Source organism: Megalops cyprinoides, chromosome 3 (assembly GCF_013368585.1).
Source record: "Megalops cyprinoides isolate fMegCyp1 chromosome 3, fMegCyp1.pri, whole genome shotgun sequence".
NCBI lineage: Eukaryota > Metazoa > Chordata > Actinopteri > Elopiformes > Megalopidae > Megalops > Megalops cyprinoides.
Genome location: NC_050585.1, coordinates 7237254 through 7256943, shown reverse-complemented (window position 1 = coordinate 7256943; position 19690 = coordinate 7237254). Strand labels below are relative to the sequence as shown.

Here is a 19690-nt window from a genome sequence, read left to right as displayed (position 1 = left end):
AGGCTCCATCATAGCATGGGCTCCCCATGTTTCTTATAATTGGGCCTTCAATGGCCGATGGGGAGGAAAGTACAATTTTCAGACTTTCATCCATGTCCAGAGAGGCTCCATGGGCTCTTCTGTTTGGAGAGCTGCATAGCTATCATGCCGTGAGTGAGCTCAGTTAGAGAGCCTGTTCCTTCTCAGAGGCGGATCTGTTTTTCCTGGATTTTCTACCGCTTGTGAGAGATGGGAGATACACCCACGGCTTTAGTGCTTCTGTAGCTGTGCTAACTAGTATCAATCAATGACAGCAAAAACATAAGCTCAGGTTTATTGAACCAAAATATCTTGGAAGAATGGAGTTTATGAATGTGACACTGTGATTTTAAAAGCAGAAGATCACACTCACATGTAACAAAATGGATTATGTGCTACAGAAATTGAAGTGAAGCCTGACGTATACAGTATATTAGCAAATGTGAAACCATTTTCCGTGGTTGGGTTCATGCGAATTTACGTAAGACTGTAATTACTGTGAACATTTTTTTTTTCACAGGAACATCATAGTGCGTGCTGAGAGGAAACAAATCACTCTAATAAAAAGTATCTGACAGCATCGCCCTCAAACAAAATTATTTTGCCCATCTCAAAGGATTTGTAAATCATTGCAGAGCTTGCAAAGAGCACAGAGGGTGCATTTCAAATTATAATGGTATTTTGTCTGGCCCCTGACGACTGCCACAAAAGGATGTTGGGCTTAATGTGTTCAGACATGGTCTGGTAAATTTAATCAGCCATCAGTGCAAGGCCTGATATTGACATCCACACCCCAAAGGGTTATAAACAGCTCATGAAAACCCTAAATCTCATGCCTGCGGTCTCAAAGGATCAGAACATAACAATGCTGTGCCATACCCCAGTGTTTTAAATAAAGTAACCATGTTTTGTTTCTAATTCACATAGTCATGAATATAAACTGTCTAAATCCCTGTTATATGACATGAGGACATCTCTATAGAAACATTGTCCTTTGTTGCTGATTTTCACTTGTAGCAAATTTTAAAGCCATAATTAGAGTTTTAACAAAACAAAGCCTGCATACCCATTTCAGATAATGCATTTCTCTGTACCTCCTTTCTAGGTCATTCAGTTTTAGTGAACATGCCCACTTGCTCTGCTTAATTGTTTCAAGATGCAGGAAGGCAACTGTTTCCGATTACAGTCTAGAGTAATTAAGATAAGAGACTGCACAACATGTGACCATTGATCATTTTCTGTACAACAGAATACAATCAACCTTGGATTAGACATTCTTTACGGAAATGTCTGACCAGCCCAGGCATCAGTGACCTCTAAGTTTTTCTTTTCGGACAGGAAACTCCCCTTTCCCTTTCCTGTCCCACTCAAGCCTACTCATACACTCACTCATTTACCATGTCAGTTTGATGTGTGTGGTGTGCACACCACTGTGGCCTGATGCCATGTCTCAGGCGACTTTCAACATGCAGACGAATCATTTAGAGACAAACGAACGAGAGGAACTCTATGCTGTATGGGCCAGGTGAGGGGAAAAGGTTCATCAGCTCTGTGTACGGGAAGACGTGGGGATAGAGGAGCCCTGCTCCTCTCTGTATGCACCCTGAAGAATGTTTGTTCTTTTCCTGGGAGGTCTTCAAGGCCTGCTGGGAGGCCCCGGGAGCAGGCCGGATCAAGGGTCCGTCAGGGGCCAACGGGGAGGCCAGCCAGCCCCTTCGGTGCGTGTGCGTGACGGGAGTGAGCGATACACGGCTGTGAGTGATGGTGACGCAGCCCGCAGCCCCGTCTGTTTCACGTCAGGAGAGTGTGTGTGCCGTGCCTGGCTCCTTGCTCACTGCAGCCCCCGCCCGCCCCGCAGTCCCGCTCCCACCTCCCCCTCACACACTGCGCCAGACTCGGAGGAGACATACAGGATCACATAATTCACAAGAGGAAATCAAGGGCTCCCTTCTTTTCAGCCATCCGTCAGACCTGCTGTGTCAGGGGAAGTGCGCTGGGTGAGCAAGTACAGTACAATGCCCCCCCCCCCCCCCCCCCCCCCCGCTGGTCTGGTAATAAATATCAAAGAGGAATGCATGCTAGAAGTAGCATAACATTGATCACACACTTCACACCTGAGCTGCCCAAGATATATAAGCACTGTGCTATTGACTGTGGCTAACCATGTGTAACATCAAAAGCCTACATATATACAAGTACCAGGTTGTTCCTCGTGATGTTTGAGATGCTGTATTGGGCGCAGAGGGAAAGGAAATGTATTAGACTCTCACATATGTGTATCAGCTCTCTGTATGATTTAGATGTTTGCAATGAAAAAACAAACACCCCTGAGAACATTTTGGCCTCCTTTTCTTGCACTTTGAAGGGTTTCCAAGAACCCACTCTTTATGAGAACCAGGTTGAATCTTTAGTGTGTTACTAGTACATTTTATGGTCATTACTAAAGTTATGAAAGAAAAAACTTCTCATGTAATACCCTGCCAAATGCTGTGTACATGTCTCTCTTTAATTCGACCCAGGCTGGAAATACAACAGCAACCATCAAAAGGGTCAAAACATAAAGTCTCTCGTGAAATCTTTTTCTTTTTTCTACTAACCCCTTTGGACATTTTGCTAATCAGCTGCTGCTCTTAATTAGAAAGTGAAGACATTTGGGAGGGTGAGTCACGTACAGATATATTTTTTTTTTCAGGAAAACAAGTGCAGTATCTGATTATGGTTAAACTGCCCTTAGCATTCAGACTTTATTAAAACACTTTAGATCAATAGAAAAAAGCCTGTGGTTTCTTATAAACTAAAAATGGTACATTTTGTGCTGTATGAAAAATGTAGACCAACTATTTGTAATGTTTTGTTTATAATGCAGACGTGATTATTTATGACTTTGAGGGGATGGCTGTTATGTGATCTTTTCAGAATTCAAAGTCAAGCTCCATTTAATAAACAAACTTACAGACAAAAAGAAACACTGGCCCTTTTTAAGGAATTTTTTCTTGTCCCCCAAAAGTCATAAGCACTGTCTGCACTTAAGGGAGAGCCTGTTACAGAATTGTTTTGATACGGCTTTATTTAGACAAGTCTCATGGGATAATTTAAGAGAATGTGGAATGCTCAAAACTGGATTCTTCTTGGTTCAATGTTCCATTTAGAACAGGCAGACTAATTTGATCATTTCAAATACTTGTGCACTGAGAGGATACTTCGAATATTCCTGAACGCGGGTTTTCTCAGGAATCAAGGCTGGTGCCGATGTACACCTCAGTTAGGGCATAAAACCTGTGAGGCTTAAGAGGAAGACTGCTTTTACTCAGAACTCAATGGTGACCAAGGGTCAGTGACTCAGTGCTGGATCATGGAGAAGGAAAGTGACTGAAGTCTGCACACAATTAAGAGAACCCCCTTGAAGAAATTCTATTTCAGCCTCCCGCGCTCCAGTCTTATCTTTGGCTGTGTCACAAATGTGAAAATACAGGAAATCGGAGTCAGAGGAAATTAGGCATTAGGTGGGGTGGCAAGTCGTTGTCAGAAACATCTGTTTTTAAACCAGACGGACTGCTGTTGTGCTGTTATGCTTTGTTTTGGTATCAGGTTTCTCAGACCCCCATCTGAAATATTTGTGAATTGCCAAAGTATGTATTGAGTTCACAAACGTACTGAGCAAAGACATAAACACTAACAAAATTCCTTGATGGTAACAGAGTGGCCAAGGAACAGTCTCACAAAGTCTATTCTGCCTGAGGTGAAGTAACAACGGATTGTTTTATGTAGAAATCCGTTTTATAAATAATTCCTGGTGTGGGGAGAGTAATGGAGAGTTTTGAAAGACGCCCAACACCCTCCCACTCCCTAGCTGCCCCACGCAGATGGAAAAAGCATCAGGTCACGGTTGCTGGTGGATGCTCTCTCTTACGTAACACGCCACATGTGTACATGCTGTAATTGATCCCGAGTGATGGAAAGTGGCCTGTATACTGGGAGGAGGGGATAGCTGCACTACTTCAGGCTTTAAGGGGAACATGGCTTTTAATTTAATAATGTTCTGTCTGCCGGAGCATCCTCTGTCCATTTCTCGTCCTCCAGTGGGAGTGAAGCGGATATCGTCTGTGAAATTAAGCCTCCGATGACCACAGTAAATCTAAATTCTCTCTTGCGGCTGTGGTTAACGTTTCAGAATTCTTTATCAGACTCAGCTTATAGGATTTAATAGCCATAATAGCCAAAACATGACAAAAGGGGTAGGAACACGTTTGTTCTGTTCAGAAACATACTGTTACAAAGCGCATTTTAAGCAAACAACACTGTATTTGGTCAGAGTTGTGGTGAATGTGTAGGGAAATGATGTGAAGTTCACTGATATTAGCAGTGAGCAGTCATCAAGATTGAATTCTGGCTTGGTGGAGTGCTTAGCGTGGGCCTACTGCTGGACACCTGTCAAAACACAGTTGGTTGAAGAGAACGTGTTCATCTGAGGAAGGGTAGGAGAAAGGGCCCTCTATTGTCTGTCTGTCTGGCTTCAGCCCTCGGGAGGTCATGTTATGGAAGAAAAATAAATCAGGCTGCTGTGGAAAGTAGTCCTCTAATTGATTCCACTTGTGCTTGTAAAGTCTATGATGCGGCTGGGCTGCAGGGGGCCTTGCCATAGGACTGAGGAAAACAGGCCTAAGGTTTACCTCTTACTTTAAAAGTGAAACGGAGTGACATAGTAGCAGAATTGTCCACAAAACCACAAAGGCATCCATATCACCTTAGTGGTGTTTTTCAAATGCTGCAACCATGGAAATCTACTAGAAAGCCAATAATGCTACAGTTACGTCCACTCTACTTTGATGAAAACTGGCCCAGTCAGTGTTAACACCTTATTTTTCTGAAACCCATGTGATTTCTATAAGAGCTCTGAGCCCAACTAAGGTGGTTTTAGCATCATTAACCTATTTTTTTATGAACATGATTTGTTCCAGCATTTTCTTACTATCTGTTAACCAGATGAAGTGACGCAATGGTTAACTGTGATGAATTTTGAGAATCCACCTACAGTTTCAGTTCGCGCCAGCAATTCAAAAATAGATGCCTAGTAATTAAACCAATTCAAAATTACAAAGTAGAACATCCCAGATAAAAGCACATGCGTTTTTAAACAAGATAAGACAAGTGACATTTGTCATGATAAAAAGAGATTGAACAGAGTTTAATACAAATACTAAATGAACTTTCCTTTTGCACCAAAGGATAGCCACAAACCACACTGGCTGCCTGAAACTACTTATTTGACCACCAACAGACCAGTGATGTGGACAGTTTAAGCCATCAAGAGATGTGAGTCTTTGTTTGGCTAATTTACTAGCTTAGTGTGATTAATTTACAAAAGCAGTAGCTTTGGTTGTGGTGGGCAAGAAACGACCATTACCCATATAAACACAACCTCAAAAATCAGCAAACAGCGTTCAGCCTCAGCTGTTCTGGCTTTCATCTCCTCCTGCTTCCCAGGCTTTACCCCCTATAAAACCAGTATCAGGAGCACCACAATGTTTTGTCTGGAAATGACATTCGTTTAGAGTCCGATGCAGGGGATGGTGGGGCGAAAGGGAGGTCCGGTCCATGTGGGCGGGCGACACATTGAAGTTCCCTTGGTCTGACTGTGTGGTGGCTGCCATCCATAGAAATGACATGAGAGAACACAGGCTGTGTGGTCGGGCGGGTGAAAATTTAAAACCAACAGGAGAGAACATGAAACAGGAAGCATTTTGAGTATATTATGTACAAGGGAGACATTGGCCATCATGAAAAGCAACATTCTAAATATAGCCTACATTTTTTAGAATGGAGTATCAAATTTCAACTATTGCAAGATTCAATGAGGTCAACTATTGTAGTCTCTTGTCTAATAATTTATATTTGTGTTTTTGTTACATAAAATCTTTAGGGTGAGCATTAGGTTAAATAAATTAACACTGTATCATGAATTACATCTCTAATGTGATCTTTTCTTCTACAATAATGACTATTTGTTTGCCTTTGGTTTAATGCCAAGGCAAACAGTTTTAAAAAGCTTACTCAACCATTCATGTTTATTCTTCTGCAGTACATATCTAAATCGTTTGTCTGAAAAATGAAATGCCTGTGTACAGTGGGTTTTTTTTTCAAAATGATAAGTGTGGCTCGCAAGACCATCAATAATATGGAAGCGCCAACAGCTGGAGGATGTCAGCGATGAAGATGTTGAATAGAAGTCTTGGCTTCTATCACACTTTTCTACTCTCTCTGGTAAAGTTGGAGACCAAAGCTCCACTGGAAGATCATCCAAGCCACTTCACAGCAAACCTTCCCAACCCTAATTTTGCTGTCTAGTCTTGCTGCATGTTCTCCAATTAGTGAGGTTTACAGCTTTCCACTCAGGCTGTCAGTCACTCTTCCCATTTTTCTTTAACCAGCATCTTTATTATCTTTAGTTAACACTTTTAGAGTGATCATAATGAGGAGCAAGCAGGAAAGCATGACGCATTGCGCCATGCCTAATCTGGGTTTGTGCAGGTAGTACGTAGGTGCTGTCAGAACCTGAGGTGCTGTGAATTCTGTAATCACAATCTTTGAGGGACTTTGCTAAATTTAAAATCATGTAATCGATATCCCTTGAAGTCTTTTCTTTATATGAGAAATGGGGCACAATTTGTACATTTGAGGGCATTCTGAGGGCATCAAAAAAAAAAAAAAAGGAATAGAGACTGCCATCCTCCCAAACAGACATACACAGCTCCCTTAGCTGTCTGGCTGCCCCGCCCAAGGGAGTTTTACTCCATGTTGCATAACTGTGCCGCTCATGTCCTTTTTTTCAGACACAGAAAAAACCTCAGATGTACATGATTTAATCTGGGCCAAACTCTTCAAAGATTGTGATTAGGTTGTGCTTAATACCTCAAGCTGTAGTAACAGCTCTTGACTAACTACACAAGCCCTGGTATTGGCATGGTGTAGTCTAGCAGCCAGACAGCTAAGGGAATTGGGCATCAGAGTTTGGGTGGACAGCAGCCTCGCTTCCTATTTTTCAGATGCTGTCAGATACACAAATAAACTGTAGTCTGAAAAAATTCTTGAAACTCCTGCTTATCAGATTGTTCATGACTCTGATGCTGACAGGGAGGATGTAAATTATCTTTGTTTGTTCCAAAGTCCTGAAATAAATGTTTTGTTGTATGAATGCTATGTATTCAAAATTCGACAGCCATAGACTTAGAGCTGTCATTGTGCTGTCATGTGTCCTGACCACCTTGTGCTGTGGTAATAGTAGTGTTTCCTCACCACCATTTGTTTATGTTGCAGTGGGAAGACCAAAGACCACAAGGTCATGGTATTTGCATTGTGTATAACAAAGTGCCTGTACATTAAAGATAGAAACTTTTGTGTTTTCCAAATTAATTAGCTGTCTCATAACCAGGATTTAACAAACTCTCATTCATCCCTTTTTAAAACCACATGCAACATTTTTTAGCCCAGCAATACATCTCAAAGAACATAATCCTTTGGGAACCAGATGTTTAGAGATCTTGATGGGACACACCTAAAATGCAAATGAAATGAGCCCAACTACATGTTCTTCCTATGAAAAGATATATTAACCCACCTTTACACACACAAACACAGACACACAGACACACAGGCACACACACGCGCGCACACACACACACACACACACACACACACACACACACACACACACATACACAAAGTGATTGGCTTTCCCCAAACTTCATTGTAAACCCTGGTTTTTGCTCAGAAAGTATCATAATCTTTTTGTGTGGTCTTGTTGTTTTGATTAAACTCCATTACTAATATGAGTCGGGTTTTGCGGGGGTCAGTAAGGTTTTAACTTTGTCCGTGACACAGACATGCAGGCATTTCCTCCAAGCATCAAACACGCCTCTTTTCTCAGCTCCTCTGCCCACCGCCTCCTTGGACAGTAAACATCTTCAGAGCCTCCCTGCTCACAGAGCAACTGTGAATCATGCAGTGCAAATCTGAAAGAGCCGCAATTAGGCCATGAGTCTGAGTCTCCCTGGGCCTCTCAGCCTCTCAGGCTGGCCTGTAAACGTAGCCCTGCTCTTGCATGAGACTCCTGGAATTGGTCCAGGCTGAATAATGGGACTGAAAATATTCCCTCCTTACGTGATGAGGATTGCTACATGAACCATACCAATAATTCCATTTTTGGTCATATAGTGAGCCATAAGGAATGTTCACTTAGATGCACTCAGGGGAGGCTTTACTTAGTGTCCATGGCTGCAATACTGTCAGTTTTGGAAAAAGATTGGTTTGTATTAGTCACTAGATTCTGCCAGGGTTCAACTGAATTTGATGAAACACTGTTTATCATTAGTAGTGTTTCTGTTATGCATTTACAATTTTGCCACATGGAGGGCAATTTTTATTCTGTAGGAATGGCAGATGACTCAGCGATTTAGGCGCAATGTAGAATGAAGTGAACCAGGTGTAGTCAAAGAATGATCTCTATTGTTTCAAAATTTGGATGATAAGTAATAATCCTCACTCTTCGCCCCACAACCACAAAACCTCAGAGAAAGAATGTAATTGTTCAATGACAACATGTTTGAAATGAATTTATGAATGGATTTTTAGAAGTGTCAAACATAACCACCCAGAGTCTAACAAAGGATTGCTGATATTTTGGTCCCAATCCTTCAAAGCACATATAATAAATAGTCGCTTGTGTTCTCTGAGAAACCCCAGGGAGGTTTATCTAGTTTTTGAAGGGTGTTCATTTGGGTTTCATGAATGCAGAGATCATGTTGCTTTGAAGATACCTTTGCGTGTAACAGGCATGAACACAGCTATTGTTTTTCCCGTTGTCCAAGACAATGGCACATTTTCACACATGGTTGTCTCTACTTTTTTCATAATTGCTGTCTTTCTGATGAGACAGAACAGAACATGCCACCAGACGTGCAGAATTTTGTATTTCCAAAACATGTAACTAATCAAATGAATTATAACTACTCAAGACAGAAGACAAATGAAAGAGTACTGTTGGAAACATACAGTCATAATCATCTTTGTCTCTCCAGCCAGACCTGAAATTCTGTTTGCTGGACAAAGTCACACCATTCCCACTGGGCTAAGTTAATAAGGAATGGTGTCCATATGCTATGATGTGCAAATCATTCTATATGTTTAGCAGAAAGTCTGATCAAATCTATTGTACCTACTGTATAACTGAATTGATAAAAACTATTAATTTAGTTTTGCTGCTATTAAAAATCACAATAATCTGTACTGAAAAATTAAAAATTGCCAAACAAGGAAGAGGAATGATTTCTGCTGTGGACTGAGGGTGCAACACAATGCCCTCTATTCTCCTTATAATTATAACTTTTCAAAACAGAAGACAAATGAAGGAGTTTTGTAGGAAATGTGCAGCCACGGTCATCTTTGTCTCTCATGTCAGCACGCAACCAATGACTTAACAGTTATATTTATGCGTTCAGAAGTCTTTCCCGTGGGCCTGCATCCTGTTTTCTGTAGTCAGAGGGGTATTGCTGTATCTCTGCCAGCCCGGCATATCTCATCCTTTTGGTTATAAAAATAGAGGCAGGCCGTTTATTGAGAGCTGTGCCTTGTACGTGTGCAAGGCACAGTCAACGCCTGGGGAAAACAAGCTGGGCTGATTTGGAAGCCACGGCAGGCCAGATCACCAGGGAACCATTTCCTGGCAGCAGTTAGTTGCTGGGATTCTGTTATTAAGCATCTTCCCAGAGACACACCAAACTCAGAAATACAATCAAGGGCAGTATATTCAGAATGAAACTTAATGTAGTATTTGAAATTTTTCCATAAGTCAATGTTTCCACAAATCCAATATAGAAACAGGCGAGAGTTGAGTTTGGAAGATAATTTACTTCAGAAATTACAAAAACATATAAATATATTTATACAGTAGTTCAAATATATATTTGGCTTCAACTACACAGAAAAACAGTTCACTGTAACATTTTCCTTCATACACTTTGTAACAGGTTAGACGCGTATAAACTGACACAAATGATACTGGTCCACAAATAAAGTCAACTTGGTTATCATCCTAGAATGGACCACTATGAAAAGACTCTATCTGTTTATCTCTACAGAGTGACCTTTTGTAACTAGGTTTAGTTTTGGTTTCAGGTGAGAAGGTTCAGTGGGCTGGAAAAGCAGAAGAAGGCAGTCATTCAAAAGCAGTGACCATGAGTCAGTGAGATGTGAAGGTGATAGGACAGACCAGCTATTCTTCTAGTGTAAATTGGTTCTGAAATAAATATCTATAAATATGCATAAGGAAAGAAAATACTTCCTTCTGCAGGGGGTTTCCTCTTTCCATTTGGTGGTCAGAGACAATCTGAATGGAGTAACACTTTAGACAAAAGATTCAGCAAGGAAGGGCATGCTTCCTGCATGTAGCATTACACTTAAAAATCGCCCAACATATGGTAATACTGACTTGGAATATATTTGTCATATGAGACTTGTACATGTATAGCAATATTCCTTTAAGCAGGAAAAAAAACATAAATACATAATTTACAGAATCTTATTAACATAGCGAGTCATAATTACTCTTCACTGTGAGAATCCGGATAAAACTTTGTCAGCTTCAGGACAAGACTCCTGTTCAAACAGGTGTTGGATTTTAATTTCTGTGCAGGATCTGAGGAATCCAGTTTAATGCTGCTTTAGTGTCATTGATTAATCTTGCATGCATATCCCTAACAGGTGGAGAGTGTGGGAGGGGATAAATGCAACAACCTGACCTGTGCATGAAAGGACAAAGCTTTCCTTTCTTTTAAATAATGTTGTTTTGTTTGTCTGTGATTGCGTAGTTTTGATTGATAGCACGTCGATCATGTGGTACAAATGGAAACCTCATATGCAATTAAAGACTTAGGTCTGGCAATGGTTCACTGAAGGGATGACTAGCAGTGAATCCCATTGGACTTCTTGGCAAATCAGCACAAAGTAAATGGTTGTTCCTTCCACCATGTCCCATGATTCCTCCCGACACAGCATAAGAATTAGGAATTAAGGCTCTGCTTAAATAGAATTAAATGTCTCTCGCTTTGGAATAAATTGACTTTTTTCTGCTCTGTTTAAGCTTTTGGATCCACTGGACGATTTAATGGAGTCAAACCCGTGACTTGCCCCAACAATCGTTCCATGTAAAGGAGCAGAGAAAAGGTATGGGAAAGGCTGATGTGCATCCACGTTCAGAAAACCACATTCCTGGAATGCACATTTTAAAATTGCACACGATAAGGTTGCTCAGGCTTTAGGTAAATGAGCTCCTAATGCTCTGTCAAAAACAGGAAAGGTATCTGCAGTACCCAGCAAGCTGTATAAACAGGCAACATTTTTTCTGCAGGTGTTCTGACAGTAAGGCTTCCTCTGGAGAATATTGGCTCAACCCTTTTTTGGCCTGAACACACTTTCCCCACAAAACACACCTCCCCTTAATAAAACAATACAAAAATATTACACATCACACATACAGAAAGGTAGAGAAAACTTGGTGATCATTTCAACACTTTAAAACTTGATTGTACTATGCGTCCTTCAAATAGAAAATCTGTAGACTGTGACAAGGAGTAATTGTGTATTTTCTTTCATCATTATAATTGCTTCTTTGGAGAACACCGCCAGTAAAAAGGGCAGTATAAATTCTGATGTCCTATGAGAACTTATTAATTTGTGCATTGTGCATCATCACTGGTACTTCTTGGACCATTCTATGTATATCGTTACATAAAAAAATTCAAAATGCACACATTTTTATGTTGTAAATGTAGCCCCATGTCTAAAGTCATTAAAGTGCAAACTATTACTTTTCCATAAAAGAGTACAAAACATGTCTATAAAAAGGCCTTACTTACAGTAATGCATTCTAGCTGAAGGACCCTGTGCAATCAAAAATATAACCTTCCATTTTTGTCAACCAAAAATCATGACTACTTGTACCACAGGACAAATCAATTTGCTGGACAAAGTCACACCCTCCCCACTAATTTAATAAGGAGTTGTGTACATATGCTTTGCTGTGCAAATCACTCTGATCAAATCTATTGTATTTACCATATAACTGAATTGATGAAAACTATTAATTTAGTTTTTCTGCTATTAAAAATCACAATAACCTGTGCTGAGAAGTTTAAGAAAAACAAGGAAGAGAAATACTTCTTGCTTTCGTAGACTGAGGTCACGCCACAATGTCTTCTATTCCCCGCATAATTTTGTCTAGACATGAACACCATCAGCAGCCGTATTTATTTATTGCTTAGTTCACTGTCCATCTTTCAGGCCTTAAAGCTACGCCTCAGCCTGCGTCTCCTGGGGTGGCACATTTTAGAGAGGAGAGTGAGGACCCCGATCAGTACCAGAGCTGTAATTATGATGACGATGATGCCCAAGCTCTTTTTATCTATGGTATCACAGTGTTCCTGCTCCACACTCATGATGCTGATCTCCTTATGCTCGGAGTCCTGAGTGTACTGGCACGTCACCGAGGCGATGTCCGGGATGTCCACGGAGGACTTCTGGACCATGCGGAGAAACCTCAGGTTGCCGCAGCAGCTGAGAGGGTTGGAGCCCAGGTAAAGGGTCTTGAGTGTTTTCTCCAGCACCAGCACCGTGCTGTACTCCAGCGTAACCAGGCTGTTGTTCTGCAGGTTTAGGGACTCAATGACCGTTTCCTTGTTCCACAAGGGGAGGGTGGTTAACCTGTTCATGGACAGGTCCACATTCTTCAGACTACTCAGGACGGACAGATCAGTTTTCAGCACCCCAAGATCATTCTCCTTCAGTGACAAATGAGTCAGGGATGATTCCAGGCCTGAAAAGGCATTCTGGTGAATGTCCAAGCCAGGGTTCTCAGACAGGTCCAGCACCAACAGCGGACTCCCACGGAATGCATTCTGTGGCACAGAGTCCAGGCTGTTCCTGGACAGGTACAAGTAGTGCAGTGTGGGTATGGAGGAGAGGAAGACACAGTCACTTGCCTGTGAACGGTGGCCCCTCTGAGGGAGCCTATGGTGTGACCCGCACACACTCAAAAAGTTCTGCTGCAGGTGAAGGTCTCTGATCCTAGGCAGCCTGTAGAAGGTGAGTGGGTCGATGGTGCCCAGAATATTTCCATTCAGATATAGCTCCTCCAGTGTCTGGAGGGTGTTCTCTCCGAAGGAGAGGTTCTGCAGGACATTGAAGCTCAGATCGAGAGTTTTCAAGGTATTCAGAGGACCACTGTGGTCCACAGAGAATGCCTCCAGGCAATTGTTGCTGAGGTTGAGCACCTCAATAGATCCCAAGCCTCTTAAGAATGAAGCTGGTATGCTTTTAATTTGATTGTAACTCATGTCTAAGTACAGGAGCCTAGAGAAGTCATTGCGGTTGGTTTTACCAGCAGACAAGGCGTGGGTTGTGAATCTGCCCTCACTAATATACTCCAGATCCTCTGAAAGGCCTGTGGTGTTAACACTTCTCATTCGGTTTCTGGATAGGTCCAGATAGATTAGCCTGTTCTTTCTAGGGAGGATGGGAAAGTAGTGGATTTTGTTTTCTCTAAGGTCAAGGTACAAGAGCTCAAACTCAAGGTCAGAGTCTGTGGTCTGGAATGACTCCAAGCTATTTTTACTGAGGTTCAGCAGCTTCAGTTGAGAGAGATTAAAGTCAGTGATGCAGGTGATGGAGTTCATGGACAAATCAAGTTCGGATAGATCCAGCAATGACTCAAATGCCCCTTCCTCAATCTCCAGAATGACATTGTTGTGGAGATCGATGTTTCTCAAAGCCAATGAACCAGAAAAGGTTTCTTTGCCAATTTTGGTAATGCTATTGCCATCTAAGGAGAGGTTCAAAAGAGATGGGGCATCCCTCAGAAAGTAGTCTGTCATGCCTGTGTACAAGCCGTTGCCTGAGAGACTTAGCTTTTTCACAGTTGAAAGAGGGCCGACCTCGGTTTTTGACACAGCAAAAATATCTAGATAGTTCTTGGAGAGATCCAGCTCCTGCAGATTAGTCATGTCTTTGAAAAGCCCAGGCTGAATGAACTGGATCTTATTGGAGTGGAGGTTGAGGTGGTGAATGGTGGTGTAGAAGGCTAAGAGTTCCTGCGTGAGATTCTGGAGGAGGTTCCGAGAGAGGTCCAGTGTATAAATGTTAGGGGGCAGCTCTTCTGGGATGGTTCTAAGGTTCAAATCATTGCAGTATACGTCCATATTGACCTGTGGACAAAGTAAAAAACAAGTCAAATATCTTGACTCACTTACTTCACCCTTTTAAGGAAACTGCTGTAGCTGATGCTGAGAATGGTTTCATTATCAATTGTATTCATGTTGTTGGCAGGGAAGGGGAGATCTCTTAGGCTTACTATATGTATTATTTTCCATGCATAAAGCAAATGCAATCATTAACCCAATTTCTCCTCAAGAACTGGATAAAAGGTGCTATGCAAAGCCTTTTTTCTATCATTTTTTAACTGTGACTCATGCTGAAGCCATACTGTCTTGTTGTGTACTCTAAGTTAAACCCATAAAATACAAACACAAACATGCACTCACTCAAAAGTGGAATTCATAGTTTTGACATATTTGTGGTTTTGAAAACAACAGCAAGCATTCCTTAGCCTCTTGAGTACCTTTTCTGTTTCTGCCCCAAATTAATTATTTCTTACATCCATTTATACTTTAATTTATATGTCCTGAAAAGGACAACTAACATGCAAAACAAACAATAAATGATATAAAAAATACATATTTAACAATGAAGATACTCTGAAAAAACTCAGTAAGACATTTTTTTCTGGCAAATGATTACCTCTCAAAAATACATAAATTTAAGAAAAAAGGAGATGAAACACTACTCTGTCACTGGAAATTAACATAGAGCTTTTTAATGTTCTATTCATTCTATCTTGACAGATTTTTGACATTCAGTAAAAATGAAGATCCTCCTTTTTGTTTTATATACACTCACAAGGGAGAACTGGCCCAACTTTCAAAGATGATTTCCTGCCTAGTCCACAACTGGCCAGATGACTAATACTCCTTTGCTGTCTGCTATGTATTTCATTCTTTAAATCAGACCTGTTGAAATTTTATGCTTTGTTTTGTTAACATCGTTTTCCTGTTTCTATTCTCCACATTGCAGAGAATGTTTTCTCAGCATTCCAAAGACGAAAAACACCACAGCTGCACACAAATAACATGGCTATGCTCTTGTCTTTTCCAGTTACAAAGGGTACTTTGTAAAGTCGGTTCCAGATTAATACATGAAAGTGGGGAGCATTCCTGTCTGGAGAGCAGCCCTTGGCTTTGCCTTTAGTACAATCCATTTGGCTTCAGACACTGAGCCTCTCCATCCAAATACGGAGCTGGAGCTGTGGCTGGGTTGCTGGTGCGCATTCATCATCACCTGGTTCTGGCTTGAGCCAGCCAGAGGCTCGGCAAGTCAGCCAAGGTTACTGTGCAGTACAGTATCCCTCAGGTCAGTGCCAGCACATTCTTTTTTAAAGCACTGTCACTCTTAAGACAGAATTCTACATGAAGTCAACATGAAATGTCACAACTTGCAAATTCAACCACAAACCTCCAGATCAGACCACCAGTTCATCTCCAAATTATACAGACTTGAAAGGCTGCAATATATGCCATATGTTTTCCTGTAGTGAGCAACAGTGAAGTTCTGAATTACACTCGCAAAGGAATGCTAGCATGACTGCTGAGATAGCCGTTTTTTTGATATATTTCAGCTTGGAACAGATGATATTGAGATATTTTCTGGCTATTTACAAAAATATCTTGAAAAAGAGCATGCCAGGAATAAAATCTCAGTGATTGTATCTGTTTCAGGTTTTTATTTTTTAGATTGTTTAAGAAATAAAAAGTGTTTAACTCCAGAAAAAAACTATTTACTATTTTTCCAATTATGTCCAAGTATTAAGTGTGAATGTAGCTGATCTAAGCATAATAATAAAATGCACAACAGATGTAATCGTTTGGAAAAAAGAGACACAATAATATCAAGTGGAATCGTAACTATATAGTTGTTCATTAAGCTAACGAGACCCCCTTGAGGTCATTTTAATATTAAGAAGATACATTTCATACATACATGAATGATGCTTACATTTGACACACTTGTAAGTTTGAGACAAGTCACATTGCCCACCCTGCTTTTCCATGGCAACACTGATTTTACAGACCTCAATGACCTTTCTTACAAAGCAGAACACAGATATACCTACAAATAAAACCAACAAAAATCAGTTCCTCTAATTCCCACTTGGTTAGTAACACCTTATCATCCCCTTGGCTGAGACGTGCCGCTACGCTTGCAGGCAGCTGCCAGAACTGGCCCTAGGTAGAACGCGGATCACTTACCACTTGGCAGGGGGAGAGCTGGCGTGGACGGAAGGTCGCTGTCACTTCATTCATAAAGGCCAGGATGAACCAGAGGTAGGACCCCATTGCGCTAAAGGGAGAAAAGCAAGAGTGGAGAGACACATGAGAAAAACCGCGGTAGACAAGAGGCACATCGTTTCAGTCACACGAACTCACAGGGAAGTAGCTAGCACAATGGGGCAGCCTGACCTATGACTCTGCATTTTTTCCTCCTGAAACACAGTATAACATTGTTCATTATTCAATCACTCTCCACACATATCGCGTCAAGCTGCTCATCCTAACACTTGGGGTGAGGGTTTGTTTTATAAGAATACCCTTAAACCTCAACAGCCTGGAATATTCCTGAATGGAGCTGCTGAAATATTATATCAATTGTAGTTTAAGAGGCTCTCTTTAACAGGCAGATGCTACTAGAATCTTGAGATGTGATCAGTAAAGCCCCCGCTCCCCACCCACCCCCCTAGTGACGCCGACTACAAATAACAATTACATAATACTGTGGACATGTAATGTCACACATACGCTACATACCATGCAAACCCATGCATACAATGTTATGCATTCATGCTACTCAACACCATTTTGCATTATTACACACTGATCAGGTACAATATATTTAGTGTTATGTTTCCTCTCATGACTGTTTTTATTCTGCTGATATGACGTAAAAGGAAACGCCCACAGACCAGACTCAAGCAGAGATCTAAAAGGTTAATCCTTGCAATATGAACAAAGACAATGATAAATACAGATGATAGTGTACACTCATGACTTCATTAAAAGAAAAAAACATGGCTCGAAGAAAACCACATGTCTAGGTATGAATAAAACAGATGCAGCAATTTTTGAGGTAAGTTCTGAAGTTTCGTAACACATTTTTGCCATTACATCTGCCATTTGCCATTAGCAATTTCCTATTTTCTTCTTTTCAGCGAGAGGGATTTCATGTATATTTCTTTATATAAAACATGAATACAAATTCTTGTAAAATGAAGTGGAGGGAATATAAAGAAAAAGAGAACACTGACAATAACAAGGTAAATATTAAAAACAGTACTTCGAAAAGAACTTTTACCAAGTCGTATGCATACGGCTGGGACAATGTAGCAGGTAAACAGCAAATAACTGAAAACTAACAGAAGAATCATTTGAGAACAGTAACTTTATTGTCTTTCCTGAATATGAAGAAGAATTAACCTGTATGTTGCTTATCATGTGTTATGCCTTCACACTTCACCATACTGATGTCAGTAACCAGCTTTTACACCAGAGTAAACTGTTAGTCTTGCCTCTCACATCTCTCCGTCACTCCTTGTCCATCTCTGTCCATGTCTCACTGGCACACAACTTCCACTGCAGCATCATTCTCCCATTCTCTAAAGCCTTCCCAAGCCAGGTCCACACTTGACACGCTGTCCTGCCTCTCTGCCACATGCTGTTGCAATGCCTTCACCCAAAGCCTCTCTTAATCCAAAATAAATAAGAATCAACAAACTCCCCCGGTCCCGCTCCCTACTTGAGTCCTGCACTCTGAGCTTACCTCTCTTGTGAGTGTTACTTTCCCCTGCGGACTGAGCTGGTCATGTTGCTGCCGCAGCACTTGCACATCCTCCCTGACAGAAGTACAGCTGACTCTGTCTTGAACCTCTCAGCTCCCGCCGCCAGCTAACACATCCTGTGGGAATATCCTGCATCATTGTTGTTTTTTCCTTTTTTTGTGGGAGGGGGATTCCTTATTTGGGATTGGGAAGTTCTCTCTCTCTCTCATCTGTGAACACGTGTGGAAGCAGGGTCCTAATGCTTATTAACTCTCAGTAAAGTGGCAAACTTCAAACATTTGTATGGTGGGTATACTATGGCAGCTACTGTGTAAGTGTAAGGAAGGTAGAACTTACTTTCTTCCTTTATTAACTTATTGATTTTTGGAGAACATCTCAACATGGAGACACATTCACTTTTTAAAGTCACATTTGAACACAGTCAATTATTTCAGCATGCGACGTCTTTGTCACTCTATCAATCACATGCTTAAAAAAAATCACACTTTGCACTCCCTTCTCCCGGGAAAAATTACTGCTCTTTTTCAGGTATGCACAGATAGTGTCCGCTCCTGCTGCTGCCCACAAAGGGCCGCTAAAAATTAATCACATTTACAGATCTCATGCATTTCATGCACAATCTGTACTCCAGTCTCAAATTTGTATCAAGAAAACAATCTGTCTGTCTGTATCAGTTAAGCACAACAATAAACGAAACACCACTTGCTGTAGATGAAAACTGCATACCTGTGGCAGACATCAAAGTTACTCCTCCACCTCGCCGGTTTCTGGTAGTGTGATGTTAAGTTCAGAACGACTCCGAACAGCGCGTCGCAATGAAGTCCACGATTGTTCTTCCAGCAGAAACAAGGGCAAGATATAGACTACTGTATGAATACGGGGATTCCCGTTTCTCTGAGTGATATCCCATAAACAGGGACTCCCAGCTCCCATCTAATGGGACGGCTTTGTCGTTTGGGTTTTCTTCTCATGAAAAATCTGTCGAGTCAAGAGGTTTTGTTCTTAGTATTATCATGTTAAGATAATTGCGTGCCAGAGGGTGCTAATCCTGAAACAAATTTCCTTAAAACAACACAACGCAAAAAAAAAAAAAAAAAAAAAAAAACAGAAAACGGTTTATTAAGTATTGCTTAACAACTACGGTAGTTAATTACATTTGACATGTGGATTCGTCACATGGATTGGGTGAAATAAATGTATTGTGTACGAGTTCTCAGAACGAATACACGGTCTATTTAAATTGTGTATTTGTGTTCGTAAATTGAATGTTCATAACTAGTTTTCAAAACTGAGGTCAAAATCTTACTATAAAAATGATACATACTCGGTTGTCAACGCCTTATGTTAAAATGCAGCTGAAATAAAAATCCATAGTCCATGCAAGGTTCAGCAAAGACCATGTGCGGCCGGGGGATGTCAAGAGCGGAATAGTTTTAATAGATTTGTCAATGTCTCCCTCTCGTGGACATCGAAAAGGCTCACGTTTACCTGAATTGGTACATGTACATGTCATGCAGGTTTCTGGAAATTCTGGAATGGGAAGAAGGGTTTATGACAATGACAATGAAGTTCAATTGACAACGAACCTTCACATTGAACACATAGGCCTACATCTGTTCCTGACGTTTAACTCAAAAGGTGTTCAGTAGAGTGGTAGCGTAAAGACGGTCGCAAATGAGA

At 41.1% G+C, this 19690-nt stretch overlaps 1 protein-coding gene across 1 annotated transcript; it reads right to left on the bottom strand.

The window, feature by feature from the left end:
• Positions 1–9986: 9986 nt before the first annotated feature.
• On the bottom strand, positions 9987–18074 carry lrrc32 (leucine rich repeat containing 32). Its single transcript, XM_036525479.1, has 3 exons — positions 17992–18074; positions 16428–16518; positions 9987–14270 (listed from the first exon to the last, which is right to left on the bottom strand). The coding sequence occupies exons 2-3, from the start codon at positions 16512–16514 to the stop codon at positions 12348–12350; spliced, it is 2010 nt and encodes a 669-aa protein (XP_036381372.1). The 5' UTR covers positions 16515–16518; positions 17992–18074; the 3' UTR covers positions 9987–12347.
• Between the last annotated feature and the right edge of the window lie 1616 nt (positions 18075–19690).

What these genes read in the sequence shown, in the direction of transcription:
- lrrc32 (XM_036525479.1), bottom strand. Translation starts at nt 16,514, where the DNA reads ATGGGGTCCTACCTCTGGTTCATCCTGGCCTTTATGAATGAAGTGACA. An exon ending in AGCTCTCCCCCTGCCAAGTG is followed by an intron (nt 14,271 to 16,427) that starts GTAAGTGATCCG and finishes CTTTGTCCACAG; the next exon opens with GTCAATATGGACGTATACTG.